Source organism: Neurospora tetrasperma (genome assembly GCF_000213175.1).
Source record: "Neurospora tetrasperma FGSC 2508 unplaced genomic scaffold NEUTE1scaffold_3, whole genome shotgun sequence".
NCBI classification, from domain to species: Eukaryota; Fungi; Ascomycota; class Sordariomycetes; order Sordariales; family Sordariaceae; genus Neurospora; species Neurospora tetrasperma.
Genome location: NW_009799101.1, coordinates 386892 through 406615, shown reverse-complemented (window position 1 = coordinate 406615; position 19724 = coordinate 386892). Strand labels below are relative to the sequence as shown.

Genomic DNA, 19724 nt, shown 5'->3' with positions numbered 1-19724 from the left:
GCTGGGAGCAGCTCCGTTTTGGGGGACCGATGGAAGCGGGGATGTCACAAAAAAGCTCTCTTTTTTTTCTGAGCCCGTGACCCACACAATCGGACTGGAATCTCGTCTGTTTTTGGAGACGCCGGACCGATGCTCCCTGCTTGCCGGACCGTTGGCTAGGATGGGATGGCAGAAATGGAGGGGTTGCCAGGTGATGAAGTCATGAAAGACGGGTACGCACGCGGAACTGTGCAGCCTTTGAGCCTTGTTGGTCGCTGGTCGAACAAAACAAGTGCCCGTCGTCGGTAACGCAATGCAATAGTCAATGGATGGCGCCAGATCAGACGGAAAAAGTTAAATAACTAGTCAAACCATGAGTCCTTGGAGATGTTCAGTGAATGGAAAATGGTTACGTGTATTGACTCTGAAGCCGTAACATCAACATTTCAGGATTTTTGGATTACGAAGGCAAGGCTTGGGCGTCCCCATGATTGGCCCAGTTTCCTTGTCCAAGCCACGATTCCCAGCTGAGCCGGCGAAATGTCTCGATTCATCGCATCGCATTCTCGCGTCACTGATATCGATATCTTGAATGCTACCTCGCACTTTCGTCTTGGCAGCCTCACGAAAACGGAGTCTCTGGGTTGAATATAGGAAGATTGAGAATTCATGGATGTTTCGAGATGATCAAATCTGATTCCATGGACCGACGCCAGGGATGAACTGGACCCCTCATCCACCCCTCCCTCGGTACGTACCTTTGCACAAGACCGCGCACAGGCCATTCTGCAGATCTGTGCATTCAGACAATGGCAGCCAAGAGGAAGTGAAGGAAGTCGCAGCGTTGAGCTGAGAGTTTTCGAGGAAGGAAAAGGAAGGGCCATCAAGGCGGAGGGAAGAGCGCAATAAAGTTGAAGAGAATGTCGACAACGAACTGAAGGTTTTCGCCATGAGGTCTGTACGGTATTCCTCGTTTCCTTTCATCAACCCCAACTCAAGACATGTGCTGCTGAAGGTCGCGCGACAATGACCCCAAACGCTACATCTGACCCGCGTAGTGTACTTGGCAGTACCTCTTCCGACCGGTACTTCCTCTCTACCTCTGGCGATGGTGCATACAAGTCACTGCTGTTGTGGGTTTGAGTCTGAGCTAAAACAAGCAGCCTGCACCTTGTACTCCACCAGCCACCAAAAGCTGCTCCTACATACTCCTCAAGTCGAATTGAACCTCCTTCCGTTCATCGTCCTGTCAATTTCATGACGACCCGTCAGAAAAAAGTCCAACAAGAGAAACATTGCCATGTCAGCTTTGGATGAACCCAACCTCCATCATTCCATCTCGATCCATCTCGAGTTCCCTTTATCAGACAAATCATAACCGTCCGTCGCCCAAAAGCTTGGTGTTACGATGCACTCTCACTACACTACTGTCACTACATGCAGCTCTTGCGTGTCACCATATCGACTATCGACTTTTATATGGACCCTCAACATGGCTGATACAACCCAAGCCCCATCACATGCTATTGCATGATCACTCATCAATTACGGGAACCCCAATCCAGCCATGTACTTGCGTACCAAGAGCCGGCTTCGAGCCGGAGTTTATGTCGGCATCGCAGCTGTCTGTCATAAACTGTTTCAACGACAGAAGATCAGAGACCGTCGAACACCTTCAACTTGCCTTCTGTTTTACAAGCGCCACATCTCAGAGGAATTGATAGAGACACACACATCTTTTTACCAAAACTAAGACAAAACGTACAACCCGGCTACCTCAGACCAGAGTACATAGCCGAGTCCTCTTGAACTCAAGGAACTGCTCACAAGCAGGGCTGGAACTGACATTGGCGGTAATGGACGTCAGGGCAGTGGGCGTTAAGTAGCGACAAGCTAGCCTCACAGCCGAGTTCATGACCGATACAGCAGAGAAATAAATAGGATGAGTGAAGGGTGTCCCGAAGTCGGTGACAACACCAGCTCATGACAAAGTACCGGTACCAAGACCGTGGAAAGTCAAACGCTCATCTAACCCTACCCACGACTTTTGGATCTTCCCCGCGTCCAAGTCGTCCCCACTAACCCTGGTCATTAATTGTGTGCCTGCTGAAGTTCCTTAGGTACCCTCATCGACACGGCGGGCTAATGGAGAGTATAGCAATGTACATGTAGCAGAGACCTACACTGTGCAATTTCTCCCCTGTCCCATCAATCAAACTGAAGGTTCAACTTTGAATGCCAAGGTCGGTAACGGCTTTTGGTGTATCCATCCATCCATCCAGGTCCATACGGTACATGTTAGCCAGTTCATCAAGTATCCCTGAGCCTCAACGACCTCATCTCATCGTGTTTGGAGAATAACGACTGCATGCCTACCTACATCTCACTGACCTACCTGTCTTGACATGAACATTCCGATGTTCACAAACAAGACACGCACGAGTTTTGTGCACAATGCATTAGAAGACCTCAAGTGTGCTTGTTGTACACTATTCAAGTAGTCAACGGTTAGTTAGTCTGTGACAGGCATCAAGTAAACGAACTTGGCTGACTATAAACACCGAGAGAGGCTGGCTGGATGAACATGAATCTGCCCCCTTATTCCTTTTCTATCATCTTTAAACATCACTTGTTGCCTACTTATCTTTGGTAGTATGTCGGGCAGTCACGGCGACTGGTATTTTCGAGGAACATCGTGGACGTTGATATGATATGATTTCACTACTCACACATCACTACATCCCAGAGAACACCTCTATGTCACCCGGGAAATAGATAGTACCCATGGGTAGTACCCTACATAGTCAACAGAAACAAAAGCGAATTTCCATCTATGTGTAATCTGTCTAATGTCCTCTTTTTTCATTTCCTTCTTTCCTCCCCTTCTTCTTCTTCTTCTTTTTCCTTGCCACTATGTATAAAGACAAAGACCTTCTCCTGGACGCCACTGCATGGAGCCGAACAAATGCAAGCAAGCAGGAAGAAAGAAAAAACAAGGCCCAAAGCTAAGGCAAAGCAAAGCGAAATGCTACCATTTATATGAGTCTCTCTCTCTCTCTCGAAAAAAAAAAAAAAAACCATTCTTTATCCGCCCACGTCGTAGAGTAGGAAGCCGCCGCCGTCCGCCATCTAAGTATGCCCTCTAGACTTAGTACGCATCCCCACCCAAATCAGTAACAGCCCCATGCGACGCATCCCCCACCAACCTCGCATACTTGGCCAACGCCCCCCTCGTCGGCTTCATCACCGGCGCCTTCCACCCCTTCTTCCTCTCCTCCAACACTTTCGCAATCTCTTCCTCGCCCTCCACCCCCTCGACAGTCCTAATGACATCAATCCGGTTCCTAACCGCATCAATGGTAATCAAATCCCCGTCTTTCACCAGCGCAATCGGCCCCCCCGTCGCCGCCTCGGGCACCACATGGCCCACAATAAACCCATGCGAAGCACCAGAGTACCGACCATCCGTCACCAGCGCGACATTCGTCAGGCCCGCGCCCATGATCGCCGCTGAAGCCTTCAGTTGCTCTGGCATACCTGGCCCGCCTTTCGGTCCTTCGTACCGGACGATCAGGACCTGGTTTCCTTGCTCGACGGTAATCTGCGAGTTTTTCAAGGCGGCGTCGAGCTCGAATTCCTTGTTGAAACAACGGGCTTTTCCCGTGAAGGAGAGGCCTTCCTTGCCTGTGATCTTGGCGACAGCGCCTCCGGGAGAAAAGTTTCCGTACAAGACACGGATATGTCCCTGGGACTTGATGGGGTTGTTTAAAGGACGAATGATTTTTTGATCGGGGTCGAGACTAGGCCAGTCGGATACGTTTTCCGCCAAAGACTTGCCGGTGATGGTGGGGATGGTGCCATCGATATAACCGGCGGCGATGAGCATCTTGAGGACCGCGGGGGTGCCGCCGACTTTGTACAGGTCTTCCATGTAGTAGCGGCCCGAGGGGGCCATGTCAGCCAAAAAGGGCGTCTTGGCCGAGACGCGGTTGATGTCGTCCAGCGTCAAGTCGACGTCGGCCGAGTTGGCCATGGCGAGGTAGTGCAGGACGCCATTGGTAGAACCGCCGAGGATCATGGTGAGCACGAGGGCGTTCTCGAACGCGGCCTTGGTCAAGAGGTCGCGCGGGCGAATGTCCTGCTCCATGCAGATCTTGATGTACTCGGCGGCTTTTTCGCACTCGCGGAACTTTTCGGGCGAAGACGCAGGGAACGAGGAGGACCCCGGCGCGGTGAGGCCCATGGCTTCGATGGCGGTCGCCATGGTATTGGCGGTGTACATGCCGCCGCAGGCGCCGGCGCCGGGGCAGGCGTGCTGCTCGATGTCGTCCATGACGTCTGAGGGGGTGGCGGTGCTGTTGGGGCACGCGGGCTTGAGACGGCCGTACGTATAAGCGCCGGAAGCCTCGTAGCAGGTGACGATGTTGATGGGGCGGTCGAGGAGTTCGGAGTGGCCGCCGCGCATGGTGCCGCCGTAGATCATGACGAAGGGGCGGTTGTGGCGGGCCGCGGCCATGATGACGCCGGGCATGTTCTTGTCGCAGCCGGGAATGGAGATGTTGGCATCGTGATGCTGAGCGCAGGTGACGGTCTCAATGGAGTCGGCGATGATCTCGCGTGACTGAAGCGAGTAGCGCATGCCTGGTTGTGATGTTTAGCATTGATCTCATATCACCTATCATGGAGGCATAGAGGTAACAAAACTCACCCTCTCCGCCCATGGTGATACCATCCGAGACACCAATGGTGTTGAACTGCCACGCGAGCATCTTCTCGCGCTCAACGGCCTTCTTGACCTTCTGGCCAAGATCCAGCAAATGGGTGCTATAGCCATGTTAGTCCTCAACCCTCACCCACTCATCATATATCATCTCATTCATCCCTTTGGGTAGGTACAAACTCACTTGCAGGGGTTGCCTTCCCACCAGACCGTCGCAATGCCGACATGCGGCGCCTTCTTCATCATGTCCTTATTCGGGACACCGGCGCCGTAGAGCATGGCCTACATGGTTGAGTAATTGTCATGTTAGTTAGTTATTCCGAGCTTCTGCTGCTTTGGTACAACCCGTTGTATGTAATTCATGATCGTCGTCAGGGGGGGGACCCATATCACTGTCCATGTAGGAATGTATCCCCATGCAAAAGCTACTATGGTACCCCACAGCAGCCCCGAGCTACCTACCCCTCATGAACGACATCTCCGCATCCCCCATCCATCCATCCAGATAAGGCATATGAATGACGAAGCGAGTGACGGACGGGGCTCGGGATCCTTTTGCCGAACGAAACCCCAATTTTGAACCCGAGGTGTTGGGTATGTGTGTGTATGTGTGTAGTGTGTGTGGGATCCGCTTAATCAAGCTCGGCAGTGAAAGAATAAGGGTGAAAGCAGCGGAATTTGTCATGTCATGTCATGACGTGACGTGAGGGTAGGTAGGTAGGTAGCATCAAGAGCGAATGATGGCAATGGTAATAGCTTCATCACTTACCTGAGCTCCAGGAAACTCATGCTCACGAGTCAAGAAGTGCGACCAGCGGTTCAACTGGTCGGGATTGCCAGCTGGGAGAGTACGCCATTGGATGTATTCGCCCTCCTTGGGCAAGTTGCGCTCGCTGTTGTTGTCGTTGGTGGTTGTGGTGGTGGACTGGCCGGCGGGAACGGCGGCGTCGGGGGCGACAGCCTTATTATCTTGGTTGGAAGCCATTGTTGATCTATATTTGAGGCCGGAGTTGGCGGATACCTGAGGCGCGTTCTGAGATGAATTTGGTCGGGTTGTCGTCGACAAAGGGTATCTAAGCTTGTGCCTCGGCTGCTGAAAAGAGGAAGCACAAGCTGTTGCAAAGTCGGAAAAAAAAAGTGTCGAGGCAGACAAAGAACTAGTCTAGTAGATCAGCTCGGTGGGGTTGCTTGTTTTCGAGAAAACCGCTTCGGGGGAAGAGTGGCAATGAAGTCCTTTTATATCAAAACTTCCCTGGTCCAAAAATCCAACTGGCCAGGCGGCGGCGGGTACGTATCCAAGATTCGTGTAAATGGCAGTACTAACAGTGAATGAATGGATTGGATGGTGAAAGGCAACAAACGGGAATCGAATTCCAGCCGTGGTGGAAATCAGGATGAAGTGCTGGTCCAGCGTTTCATCGAAACTTTCCTGCAAACTGAAGAGGGGGGCTGAAAGTAACTGGACTTTGCATGACGCCAACCGGCCGGGCTCAAACGGTTTATTTATATATGGAGAGTAAAACTAGGCAGGCATTATTGGGTCGAGATTATTCAAGTAGTTAGGACGGGATGAGGGACTTGGAACAACGCGCTTTTCTGCTATGACACATTACACATGCACACAGACACTAAACACTACACTTTGCGGCACATGTCACCGAGCACTAGCAAGGAGTGACATGGAGTCAATTTGCTCATTCTTTGATGGTCCGAACTCCCAAACAGCACGCCGGTTGAACAACTTGCATGCTCGGTGCTCCATTTCCATCTGGTTACTTTTCAGTTGGGTTGATATGGTTGGGAGGTACCACGCAACGGTAAAACCGCGGGTGCTGGGGACCAAGCTCTAGACTACCTCTGCAGTCCGATGCTGCTTTATTTGTTAGCTTGGTACACGAGACAAAATCTATCCCGAGTAGCCCCAACCCTTGTGAGGACAAATCGAGAGGGTTAAGCACAAATGACAAAAGCCATTAGCAGAATTTAATGTGACAGAAATAGCGTATCTAAAGTAATGTCATGTGTCCGTTAGCTATGAAAACACACAGGAAAGTTGATACGAGGTCTTGAGCTAACAAACAAACCAGTACATACTGGACTGTACACTATGTACACTAGGCGAGATAGGAAACTTGGGCTGTCAGGCCAATTCTCAGAATGATAATTGGTCAAAACGGCTCCTGTGGAGGACTCTCCAGTCTCCACCGTTAGGCGGGCGTGCTAGCGGTTCCATCTTCGACAGACCATGCTTTGCCATGCAGTCTGGGACAGGGCAGGCAGGATTCGAGAAGACCACAGAGTTGAAGGCCGGCCGCCGATCACGGTCCGATAGAGGGCACCCAAACGGCCCACTCCTGACCCCCGAAAAAGAGGGAGGTGCTAGTGCTGCTGCAAGATACCTTGGGGGTCAAGAGATCCGGGTATTGTTAACCATCGCTACAAGGAGAACCCATTCACTGGTCCGTACATATGTATTCCTAGTGGCCAACGGGCCGACCTTGGCGTGAGTTCAAGCTTCAAGTACTTGGCCCCGGAAACATAAAAAGGGCAATGGAAGTATGAACTGAATGAACGACACCCTTGGATGATGGGACCAACAAACCGTGTGGAACCCTACCATAGATGCGTTATCGACGAACGGCAGATAGGCCACTCGGGAACCATCACATAGGACCAACAGTTGAGACCAACCATCCGGACCATCGGCTACTGGGAACGGCAGACCTGCCAAGAGGACTCTGATTGCAGTTTAGAATTCTGGGCCGTCATTCACATGTTTAGAAGAAAACCGGTAGAAGTCTTCTGGGCGAGGCACGGGAACAGCGATCGACCAGATGGAACGGCATATATCCAGCGAGATACCGCCGCCGTTGGCCGTGGTCCATCCATTGTCCAGGGGCGTCCGGATTGGACCGAAATTTGGCGGCGCCTCGGCCTCGGACTGGGTGGGATAGGCATGCTGATTCCAAGCAAGGGATGGCCAGCCGGGGATCTTGATGTCGATCCGGTTCGTCGTCCTTGTTCTTTGACAAGTTCGCCGTTGAAATGTCGAGATAAACTTGCGGTCTTGAACGACGAAGAAGCAGTTATTTGGGGCCACATGGCAGCGCATGCTAGCATGGCATGGCAGAATAGAGGCGATCTGGAACTGCATCAGCAATGTCGCAATTGTGGGAAAAGTTGGTGGCTGATGCAACTGTGGTGTAGTGTATGCCGCTTATTATGCGGGTGTACCCGTCCGGCGTCCGAACGTTGGGTTACGCTGCGTGTAGTGTGTAGTTAGTTATATGCATGAGAACCACTCGTTGGCTGCTCCCGTCTACACCACCCCGTCCGTCCGTCCTTTGTGTGGTGACATGTGTGAGACGCCATATCGTTGATTCGTCCAAGTTCGAGTAGGACCCGGAGACATGTTTGTGCGGAACTGGTGGGATCTAATGATGCGCTGCATATTGTCTGTGGTGCTGTACCCTGACCTGCCTGGAGTGGTGGTGGTTGTTATCAGGAGTTTCAAAGACGACATCAGCCCATGTGATTGTCGGCGGGTCATGACGCTATTCGCATGTCGTGTTTCTCGCTGGGAAGTCTTTGAAGACTGATGGGTTCAGAAAGAAATGATGATTCGGATTTCCCTGTGATTGGTCGGAGGACTTTTTCGTGTTCGATCTGAGGACGTAGAATTAATTGCATGTGATGTTCTCGACGGCAGGACGTGCCTTTGGCCGGGACATCAAAAGGTGCCGAAGTCGAGGCATTGTCGCACAGAACGTTGTCCCGCAATCCGGCAAAGGGACTGCGTTACCCAAACCTCAACTTGGCAACAGCTGGTTCTGCATGATTTGCAACATTGCAACGTCGCAAGGATCTTTTTTGCTTCTTTTCGAACTGGTCGAGACGGCATGCATCGCGAGGTTTGTTGCCGGGCGAAATGGTGACGCCAATGAGTCGCCATATGTTTCTAAATCATAAAGAGAGAAAGATAAGCACGCCGTGAACAATGCTCGATTACTGTCGGAATGTATGGGCTGCCATGTAAAAGATCGAGATGAAGAGAACCTGGCGGGATGTAGAAGAAGTCGGAGGAAGAAGACGAGTCGAGGCACTTGGTTGTGGGCTCAGAACTTGCCTCGGCGTGCGTTGTACCCCGCGTTCGTCGGAAATCAGACCTGAAATGGATGAGGGTCAAAATCTGAAAATCTGTCGCTGGCAGGAAACATTCTTTATCCGGCTCACGTTCTTTCCCCCAGCACGAATCACTTCAACACAGAGGAAAGAGCAGGTCTGAATGACATTGCAGTGGTTGATGTTGCAGTTGGGCTTGGCGGACGGACCGTTTGAGTGCAGGTTGACGGGACGGGAATGGGACGCCGAGGTCGGAACCCCAGTGTGTGTGCACTCGACGTTACAGCCGACGCGCGATAAGATGAAGATAAGGCCGAACAGCTGCTGCTGCCGCCCACTACCGGAAATTCCTAAATGCTTAGGTAGGCCTGTTCTCGCTACCCGGCCCTACACGCAGGTTAGGTCTATCGCTAACAATGTCCTTGAACAATGTAGATATCTCGATGCCAGTTACGATCGATGGACTCGATCGTGACCTCTCCGTCTTCATCCGAGTCCTAGACATCGGCAGTGATCGGCTATCGACGGTTATCTGACGCCTGATAACGCAATACATACATCTAGCCCGCCCGTCTCTTCTCTATTTACATCACAGTGCATGCATCGCAGTGCGTCGCAGGACATGGCGTGATGCAGGTTGCGTATCTCGGGCCAACAACTGCAGTTCGAGTCGCTTTTAGCGAAGGATGTCTGTCTTCGGATGGCTTACCCGTGAGGAGTGACTGTCGTGGTTAAACATAGCCATCAAGATTTGGAGTGGTGGAAAAACGAATGGATCGAGTATTGGTGAATTCGCTTTTTGCCTTCAGTTGGCTACTACACAGTATGTATGTCCTTTCAGTTGTCCGCCGTTCCCTTACCGATATACGCCAGCCCATATTCCGTCAATAACCTGCCCGATACATGTTCCATCGTAAAACTGTGTGTGAAAGCTAGGTTGAGCAGTCACAGCTAGTTTCCTTTTCGTACAAGTGTCATGCTTTCATACCCGTTCCTTTACCGTTCCCTTAGGTACGATAACCCAAAACTCCCAAAGAATCCAAGAGAAACGACAGTAGAGAAAAGAACAAAGGCCCAACCATACGTCCTGATCACAACCGATTGATCCCAGACCAAGAGAACATCAAATCATACATGACAGAAAAGAAAACTTAGATATCCTGTCTGGGTCAGGAGGCCAACAAAGATATTATGCGCCAACCATGCCAAGAGAACACCTCTCCTCCTCCAACCTCCTCACCATCTCCCGCTCCCGCGGACTCCTGGGGTTAGCATCGATGCCTAGAATGGCACTGATCCTAGTCTTGTCAGGCTTGATTTGAGGGAGCGTATAGACCTGATCATCTGGACTTCCAACAGGAGTGACGGGTGTCTGACCACTATTGCTTCCTCTGCGCCATGCTTGCTCCAACACCGTTGGGCTGACTCCGTTGCCATAGTCAGCAGCTACCGAGGCCCAGAAGGATGCCCGGTGTGCGTTGTACACTGCAGAAAGTCGGCTCATATCGACGGGCTGGCTGGAAGAAAAGGCCACTGGGGTAGCCGCCGAAGTAGGCAGCCGTGGCAAGGCAGAACAATCCAGACGAAGCGATCCATGAGAACTGGTCGGTGTGGATCGGTACCCAGAGGTGACACTGTGAGGATGCAGGGATGGCGTGTAGGCGTGTGATGATGCGGGGGATGTAGACCTGCTAGCAGAACGAGACATGGCAGGCAAGCCGAGGCTCATGGCGGCTGGCTTGGGTAGAATAGCTGGTAGACGAGGTGATGTGTTGGTTGAGCTAGTCGTAGACATGATGCTAGGAAGCTGAACAGTGTTTGGGCTGGTGGAGCTGTAGGAAAACGTTGACCCTGAAGGCGACACCGAGCGGCTGGGCGCAGCATCAAGCTCACGAACCGGTGATGCATCAGCACCACGCATGGGAGGTGACTGGTTGGAACCGTGAGAAGACAGTGAAGATGTGCGCTTCCGACGGTTGCTACCATGGCTGAGCTGATGGAAGTGCAGGCGGCAGGCAAGCTCCGTCTTCTTCAGGTGGGCAGCAATGTGCTTGTAGGGCATTTTTTGCATCCGAGTTTTGATGAGATATGCTTCCTGTGACAAGTCAGTCAGATGTTGATCAAACTTGATCGCAAGAGACTTCAACATACCTCCTCCTCGCTCCATGCCCGTCCACCACCAGTAGAGGTTGTCTTCTTGGTCTTGGTAATACCATAGCCACGGCGGTCCATGGTATCCGTAGTAGGGGCAAAGGAGACGGGTGCCGTCATCACAGCCACGGTGGGAGACATGCCGACTTGCTGCCGCGTCTCGGTTGTGTCTTGATGAATGTGGTATGTAAAGAATCGAAAGTTGTCCTCTTCCAACTGGCACTGATCAAGCGAGACCGGTCCTAGGGTGCAACAACAGTGGAATTGTGCAATGATTTTAGGTGGAAACGTCGTGTGTGAATGACGGTATAATGAAACCAGCTTATACGGTCCAAGGAGTGAAAGCCAGCCACCCTTTTTCAATAAATGACAGATGAAGTAAACAGCTGATATTGTTGGTCGATAATAAGGAGTGACTCTGTTTACTCTGGAGAAAAGAAGCGAAGGCAGAAGAAAGGGAGACACACACACGACAGCGTAGTGATAAACAAGTGGAAGTGGTCCGGGAAGGGGCCTTGGAAAATAAGTATAGAAAAAAAAAAAGAAACGGTCTAGGCAGCCGCCCATGGAGGGGGAGGGGGAAGGGGGAAAATGATAATGATGTCCACTATTTGTTGCATGAGTCTCGGACATAGGAACATCCAGTAGGGCAGACCAGTGGGGGCAAGCCACGGACTCTTAGCTTTGTTACAGATGTCTGGGGGATACCCTCGACGAGGCTAGAGGAGACTGGTAGATCCAGACAAGACTGGGGGAGAAGTACCACCACGTCCGTGTCTCGACAATGGAGTGTCGTGTATCAGGAGGCGGGCGGTTGTGGAAACGTAGAATGAACTTGATTCTGGCAAAGAAAAGGAATCATATGTTGAATATCTGTAGATCCCAAAGAGGAAAGATGAAGTCAGTAATCGTGTGTCTAATGGTACATGTCGACAGACACATCTCAGATGAACCCCTTGCCCGACCATCAAGGTCAGGGACGGACGTGCGCAAAACCTAATCTGACCGACGAACCATGTCCAAACCCTTGCTGTCGAGCGTAGCCTCAATGCAGGGTAGTTGATCAGAGGGTCTGGGCCATGTCATGCGCAACGGTCGCGGAGTTAGTCGGAAACGACATCTCGTCATGATCGTTGCTGACACCGCGAGCTCCACAAATTCGGACGGCACTCCGCTGGTAGTAGACCGTCCTCACCTCCCGACATCACCGGTGATGAATCTGTTGAGAATTGGTATTCTTATTATTTAGTTTCATGACTCGGGAGCCACAAAAATGTGATTGCTTGGATCCAGAATGCCGGAGTGCGGCACACCCAATCCACCAGACCAGATGGTCGCTTGCCATCTGTTCGTTGGCCTGCTCCTCTGACCAGTCTGTCGGGTTTGGCCAATGGCCTCGAGGCCCAATGTTTTCATCATCAACGGTTGGATGGTTTGGCCGTGATGGCAAGCGACGCTGGGTCATGGCGTTTCTTCTGGTCAAAAGAAGGTTGATGTGACGACTGAGCGAGTTGAAACCGTTGAGCCAGGGTTTGGCCCGGCATGAACACGGAATGGAACGTTGGAGAAACAATGGAGATGCGCACTCGCTCTGTTTGGGGAAGACGATGAGACAGCTGGGTTCCCTCGATACCCAAGTTTTCGGTTTTCCTGAGTCGCATCGGGGTTGGAGCCCTGCGGTGGTCTGGAAGTGTCCGAGGAAACAAGAGTCACAGAGGAGGGGAAGCGTCCGAGTGTTGTCGAGCGGGCAAGCGGGATTTCCCCCCTCCCCCCCCCCCCGGGTCTCATTGTCGTCTTTTTGGGGTGGGTGGCTTGTCGTTCCTGCCCTGTGTGTCATCAAACGATCCTGGTGCCTGTCATTCTTTGGTGATTGGCTCCTTCCCCTGAAAGTTTCGTGTTGAGGCTCTTGCCAGAGAAAGCTTTGGCAAAAAGCCAAGCATCTCCAGGTCTGTATGTTTCGCATGTTTACCTTGGTGAAGTTATGGCGGCCATCTGAACGTTGATATTGAAACATTGGATCCCTCAGTTTCCATCTGCCGGATTGTTGTTTGTCGGTCTTTGTCAATAAATCCGCTTCATTGCTTCACTATGGTCTTCAGACTCGATGTCGAAGCTATTCAGTCACATAGTTTCGGTATGCCTCATCAATCACTCATGTCTCTCTCTCTCTCTTCCTCCATAGGTCGAAGCCTTCACGTGTACTGCGTACGACTCGGGCGAAGGAGGGGATAAGGTAAAGTGACCATGACCACGGAATCATCGTCTTCCGGATCTGCTCCGCCTCCGGATTCTGGTCATGTTCTCCATTGTCGAAACATCATCTTAATGCGAATCCGTTATGAGCCCCATGGACATGGCTGTTTGGACGTTGAATCGTCCAGCGTTCTTGCCACATCGTCCAAGGTTTCCCATGGGTTCCGGTCAGAGTTGACGGGGATGGAGGCCCTTAAAACTCGCCAAAATGCTTGGTCATCTCAGGCACGTCTCACGCTATTCCCAATTGGGGATCTGACCCACCACTCAATATGTGGAGAACCCTGCAAGATGCCCCTCGTTGCGGTCCACTTTGAGACTTGGCTCTTCCCCTTGGACATCAACAACCAAGTCCATCTGCCGCGAAACTGCCTGCGCCCTCTCCAGGCGAGAAACGGATGCTACTGAAACATTTCCAAATCAATATCTGCATGTGTTAAAAAAAAAACATTCGACGATCGATCTCAAACTGTCGCTTATCTCGAGACTTCAACGTCCAAGCCCCATCCCCTATGCCCCACGACTCCAGGTCAGTGTACAATGGCATCATATGACCAACCAAATGTCTTTCATGATTCCACGACAGGACATCAATAATCCCACCCGTCTTGTCAAAAGACATCGAGCAATACACCGTCGATAAGAGCTTTCCTCGGCCTCGATAGATCCTCCCCGCTTCATGAACCCGATATTCCTAAAATAGCCCTGGTTACCGCTGTGCGATGGCCGCTTTAGGGGTCAAACATATGCACCTCATCACAAACAAACAGAACTTAGTTCAGCCGCTTAAGCGCTTCCACTCTCCAACCAAACAACAGTTTCCAACAACATCAAGATTGCGAAGCTGCAAAAAAAACTTGGAAAGGCCCGTGGCCCGTTTCGAGTAAACAGGCGTCCCAAGTATAAACACTTGGCAACAGCATGCGACGGTAGTTTCGACGGTGGAGCAGTTCTGTTTCGCATCAACTTGTACACTGACTTTTCACATGTATTTGACTCGTTCGTTGCGCCCGCGATAGTTGCTTGGCCATGCAAGACACATCATTACTTTGATCTCTTCCTTCAGCGCCTGCTGAAGTTTACTGATATCAACGACTGGCCGTCTGGATCTAACCAGATAGTGTACGCATCCTATATACCTGAATGGCGTCCTGTCCTTACCATTCATTCGGTGTCATCACATGCGGCTCTCGAGCAGGCGGTTAAGATTTTTGTTCGACTAGGTGGTCCGCCAATAGTGAAGAACAAGCAAAGTTCCAGAGAGATCCGGCGCTCCCGACTGGTCAAACTCGTAAACATCAACCTCTTTGCGCGCTTATAGCAAGCAGGTACTTCCATCCAGACGACATAAGGAGCTGAATAGAGATGTCGAATGACTGGTAAGCACCTCAAGGACTGTCCTCAACAAATGTTTGGGACACATTGATATACGACGTGAACAGTGTGCTGCAAGACCACTGTGACAGGAATACACTGCCAGTTAATCCTGCCGTCATCACCCTTCTTCCCTACTCTATGTTTCGTTACTAGGTAGTCATGGCTTGGCCTTCTAGAATTTTCTTCTTCTTTCGAATCGGAGCTTCAAAACGACATCGATGCGGGCCATCATGAACCCCAGGACAAGAAAAGTTCAGTACATAGATAGGTAGTGTATCAACAGGCATGAACGTCAACAACAACAACCTATCACTATCTTAACTATCACATGTGTCTCTCATCAAGGGCAACCAACCATCAGGAGTTACCAGTTCATACTCTAATACCTAAGATTCTGTTGTTGTCCAGCTCACGCACCGCACCGCAAGCCAGCAGCACCCTGGGTACCTCTACCTAGGTAGAGTACTTACCTTACCTCTAGACTAGGTACCTACCTACCTACCTACCTAGGTACTCAACTTGTGCTACTTACCTACCTACCTATAGAAAGAACCAAGACAGGCAACTAGTATAATCGAGCTTTATTCATTCCTCAAAACCCATCCATCCATCCATCGTCTTTGCTGGGCCTGGGCCTGGGGTCAGGTGGTGGCTCCCGTCAGTCGTCGTCCTGGACATCAATTGTTGTGTGAGACCCTTTGACATTAATTACCCTGAGTAGATGTAGGTATATACACTCCTTGTCTTCCTGGTACGCCAGCATCCTCCCAGCTGGCGTTTTTGTTATACCTATACCTTGGAAGTTTACCTACCTAGGTAGGTAGGTAGGTAGGTAGTTTTTACACAAGCCTCAGTAGGTAGGTAGGTAGTTTTTACGCAAGCCTCAGTAGGTAGATAGAAAATATGCGAATGAGACTCTCTAATCGAGTTATGGAATATTGTTGTAATATATGTCGTTCTCTTACATATAGGTAGCTATGTACAACGAGTGGCGATATCGGATCAGATTGGTTTAGTTTAACTAGGTAGTTGATCAATTGATCACCTACTACAAAGTTAAAGTAGAGGTCTTGTTGTGAGCAATGGTTTGTGATAGATGAGGTAGATATATAGAGAGCTAAGTGTCGATTGGTGTTTAGCCCCGTCCGTGTATTCATTTCCATCTGTCAGTTGGATCTATTGAATCACCCACCCTAGGTATGCACCAGACCAGTCCCAACTATCCCATGAAATCCCGGCACACTGTCAATGTTTCTATGACTATCCTTCCTCCATCCATCTTAACTGAGCTTTCCCCCTTTAACATCACTAGGTCCTTCCCCTTTACTAGGTGGGTATTGCTTGGCAGAAATCATTCTCCTCAATAACTCCGAGATTTGTCCAATCCCTCGAGTTACGTTTGACAGACTACCTGAAAAAGAAGCTCGGACAATAAGGGAGATGGCACAAATGATCGTTAGCCAAGAACCAGGGAAAGATGCGTGGTCTACCATAGCATGACGATAAACAGTCAATATTCTTTTGCGCACAGAAAGCATACTTAACATATTACACAAGAAAAAAATAAATAAAATGGATTGACCATTCTCCTCCACTCCCTCCCCACACTGAAACAAAGTCTACCATATATAGACAAGCAAGAATTTGGTATCGACAATCGCCTGCCTGCTTACTGTTCCTCCACAGTCCGCCCCGATTCATGATCCTGTATACAAGTGGAAAACATGTAAAGAAACTCGTTTCCATCCAATCCACCATTCTCTGCACGTAAGTGTGCCATTTTTCTTTTCGTCATCATGTACACATTCTCCCGCAACCATCTGCCACTCTCGGTCAGAGTTCATAGACTGCGCTGAGGATGCGCGATGTTCAATCGCTGTTCAAACGCTGCCATTATTTTCTGGCGTAGCACCGCTTCAGGAGCGCCTAGATGTCGTATCCCCTTGAAATCAAGGACTATTACCCCATCTAAGGACTGGCCCAGCCACCCGCAACATCCACCCACTCGGCCAAGCAGGAACCATCCTTGCCCTCGACGTCGACAATGTCCGTGTCGCACCTGCAGCGGCACCCAACGCCGTTCTCCTTGGGGGTGTCGTATTCATCCCAGTACTTGTCCTCCTCGATGCGCTTCTTCTCGTCCAGCGTGGTCTTCTCGAGATAGGGCTCGCGGGGCAGCTGGCGGGCGGGCGCATTGGCGGGGCAGTGCTGAATGGTGGTGTGGCGGTAACCGAAATCGCGGAAATAGTGGATGTCGCGAGGACCCAAGAGGGCGCCGGCAGCGAGGGAGTGAATCGGGGCATCACCCCACTGTGGTGATTGTTAGCGGCTGAACTGGGGAAAAATTGGGTAAGAAAGAGACGACAGGGGAAGAAAGAAAAAACATACACGCTCCATCCAAAAGCCACCGCTGTGATCCATCATCTGGAAGAAATCCTCGTACGCCTTGGACCGGAAGAAATCCAAGCGGGCAATCTCAAAGTTGGACCAGAAATGGCACATGTTGTACTTCTCGCCCTCCATCGCCTCGGGGTCGATATCGGGGAGCTGATTCGCGCCGGGGTCGGAGCGCAGGATTTCCTCGGGAAGACCAGGCTCGGGGGCTTCGGGCTTCTTCTCGGGCTGGGGCTCAACAAACATCTCCCACAGACCCTGCGAGGTAATGTTGTTGAGACGCTTGTAGGCGGAGGCGTAGCGGAAAATGTTGGGGACGGTCTCGCGGAGTTCCTTGACCGCAATGGTGAAGCCGTAGGTCTTGTTGTTCTCGATCATCTTGAGGAAGGGGTCACTGGGGAGCGGTCCTATGTTAGCGAGATGCGCTCTGATGGAAGCGAAGAGTGAAAGGACGTACTAGGTGATGTCGCAGAAGTACTTGATCTCGGGCTCCAAGCGCCAGTACCACTCGTACTTCTGGAGGAGCTCGTGCTTGTAGAAGAAGCTGTGCTGTGTTAGCAGATGTAACTTGCTTAAAACCTGAATCGCAGGACATACCCAGAGTAGAATCTGCACATGGAGTGGTAACTTTCCATGCCACCGTACATGACAGCGGCATCACCCTGCTTGGCGATACCCTCCTTGGCGACCTTGGGGTCAACCCAGTCGGGGAAACCCCACATGTCCGGGCCAACCTTGCCGAACTCGACGGGAGCAGAGGTGTAGTTCTTGACGGTGTCCTTGAAGGTGTCGTCAAAGTCGCCATCGTTCAGGAAGACGTAGGGGTAGTGGTACCAGCGGTTGAAGTGGCGCTCGATGGACTTGATGGACTGGATGACACCGTCCAGCTCCTTGTTTCTCGCGAGGACGACGAAGGCGCCATTGGCGCGGGGCTTGCTGGTGTCGGGCTCGAGGCAGCCGGTGACGAAGACCTTGTCGTACTTTTCGCTGATTTTCCTGTGGGAGGGGGGAAGAGAAGTAGGTTGTTAGCGCATTGCTGTTTGGAGACCAAAGGCGGTGAGGGAGCTATAGCAGAGCAAAGACGTACCTGATGCCGGGAGGGGCACCGGCGGGCATCAAGATGCGGCCGGGGGAGCTTGGGTGCCTGACGAACAGGACGAGGATGAGGATGACGACTATGCAGGGGAAGAGAATGACCACGCCCAGAGGCACGGATATGCTCGAGTTGCCTCGTAACCTGAGGGGTCTCCTAAGATACTGAAGGCGCTGTGCCAGTGTCCTCCGTGGCTTGTCCTTTTCGCCCTGGCCGAGGGGAAGCTGGGGCGGTCTGCCGCCGGGGAGGAGCCCCCCGAGCTGACGGAGGAGGTCCATGGTGAAGGCGGTGTATGGCGCTGCCGGAGCCGAGAGGGAACGACGACGGCGAGGTGGTGCTATCGCTCTCGCAGTCGGGTTGTGTGTGTGTATTAGAAGTTATGGGTGGGTGGTGTTTTGGTATAAATGTCGTCGTCGGTCGGCCGCCACGTTGATATGTCGTGATGTGTCCGCCGGGGGTGTCGATATCGTCGACGTGGGATTCGCGATTGGGGGGGTAGTCGTGATACAAAAGGGGCTTCCGTCAACACCCTGTGAAAGCCGAAAATAATAATCCAGAAGAAACAAGAAATCTATCACGAAGAGAGTTCTCCTCCAAACTCTGCTCTACCTGTATCGCGACATGCAGCAGCAGATGCAAAAAGCAATCAAAGGCGAGAACTGAAGCGAGTGGCAGGGGAGAGAATAGTTTCCCCTTGTCGTCCAGGCGAGTGGGTGTTTCGGTGGTTTGTCGATTGGAGAGATTGCTCCACTGGGAGGATGGGGACGCGTCCACAACGACCACAAGAGGTTCTGGGCCAGGCCGGGGGCCGCCAAGGCTGGGGCTGCCCGTTCGTTGAGAGGGACTGGGGCCTTCTCACTCGACTGGAGAAGGGAACTGGGGGGCAAGGCTGGGCGCTGGAGATGGGCCCGATACACACTCCCCGCGTTATCGTCGAGGTGTCGTTGATATCAAAGGCAGTCGTTTTCAAAACGACGAAACGTAGGTATATAATTGCAATGGCATCAAGATAACAGAAAGACACAACAAACAAACCCAAAAACAGGACAGTCAGAGTTTCCGTCAATTGCGAGAAGCAGCGAAAGTTGTGCCAGAAATCTGGAGAAACACGGAATCCGACCGAGTTTCCCTCGCTCCATCTTGAGGTATCCCGTCCCCAGACCCCAAAGGCCGGGCCTGGCCTCTCCATCATTTGGTTCCAGGGGACTGACTTTCAGCGCTGGCGTGGCGCTGCCCCTGCACTTGCCCGCTGGGAAAATTGTTAGTGCTGGACCCTGAGTCTCGGGCGATTGTCTTGCTGGGCTGTCAGGAACATGCAATCAATGCCTCTGCCAGCTGCAGCTCCAGGGTCTGTTCGTCCCAACCTTTCGCACTGATACCTACCAAGGCAACTGTTCGCCAGCTGGTCGCTTATCTTCCAACGCAGGAATTGTCTCTCACTCCCAAAAATAACATTTCCAGTTGACGATACAATGTGATTGGTGATGGCCCTCTCGGTTGCCCCCTTTTCCTTGCTTGCACTACACAGTACAATTGTGCAAAAACCGCACTCCTCGCGGAAAAGGGGCAAACATTCCCGAGGAACAAGTGCTCCAAGCGAATGCAGCGGCGAAGAATATCAGTGTTGAAACGCTG

General features: G+C 51.5%; 4 protein-coding genes across 4 annotated transcripts; 1 reads left to right on the top strand and 3 right to left on the bottom strand.

The window, feature by feature from the left end:
* Positions 1-865: 865 nt before the first annotated feature.
* On the top strand, positions 866-1122 carry NEUTE1DRAFT_41328 (uncharacterized protein; the record flags this gene model as incomplete). The annotated part of the gene is made up of 2 exons (XM_009851948.1): positions 866-933; positions 1038-1122. Coding segments are annotated over 2 exons (153 nt in total), but the record flags the coding sequence as incomplete, so codon positions are not given.
* A 1925-nt stretch (positions 1123-3047) lies between these two features.
* On the bottom strand, positions 3048-5830 carry NEUTE1DRAFT_80792 (dihydroxy-acid dehydratase; the record flags this gene model as incomplete). Its single annotated transcript, XM_009852147.1, has 4 exons — positions 3048-4620; positions 4688-4803; positions 4884-4981; positions 5469-5830. 4 exons carry the CDS (start codon positions 5682-5684, stop codon positions 3128-3130), a joined length of 1923 nt encoding a protein of 640 aa, XP_009850449.1.
* A 3802-nt stretch (positions 5831-9632) lies between these two features.
* Positions 9633-11092, bottom strand: NEUTE1DRAFT_80790 (uncharacterized protein; the record flags this gene model as incomplete). The annotated part of the gene is made up of 2 exons (XM_009852146.1): positions 9633-10916; positions 10973-11092. The coding sequence occupies 2 exons, from the start codon at positions 11090-11092 to the stop codon at positions 10011-10013; spliced, it is 1026 nt and encodes a 341-aa protein (XP_009850448.1).
* A 5008-nt stretch (positions 11093-16100) lies between these two features.
* Positions 16101-18645, bottom strand: NEUTE1DRAFT_116763 (uncharacterized protein; the record flags this gene model as incomplete). Its single annotated transcript, XM_009852145.1, has 5 exons — positions 16101-16912; positions 16991-17390; positions 17454-17540; positions 17594-17992; positions 18084-18645. The coding sequence occupies 5 exons, from the start codon at positions 18365-18367 to the stop codon at positions 16571-16573; spliced, it is 1512 nt and encodes a 503-aa protein (XP_009850447.1).
* Between the last annotated feature and the right edge of the window lie 1079 nt (positions 18646-19724).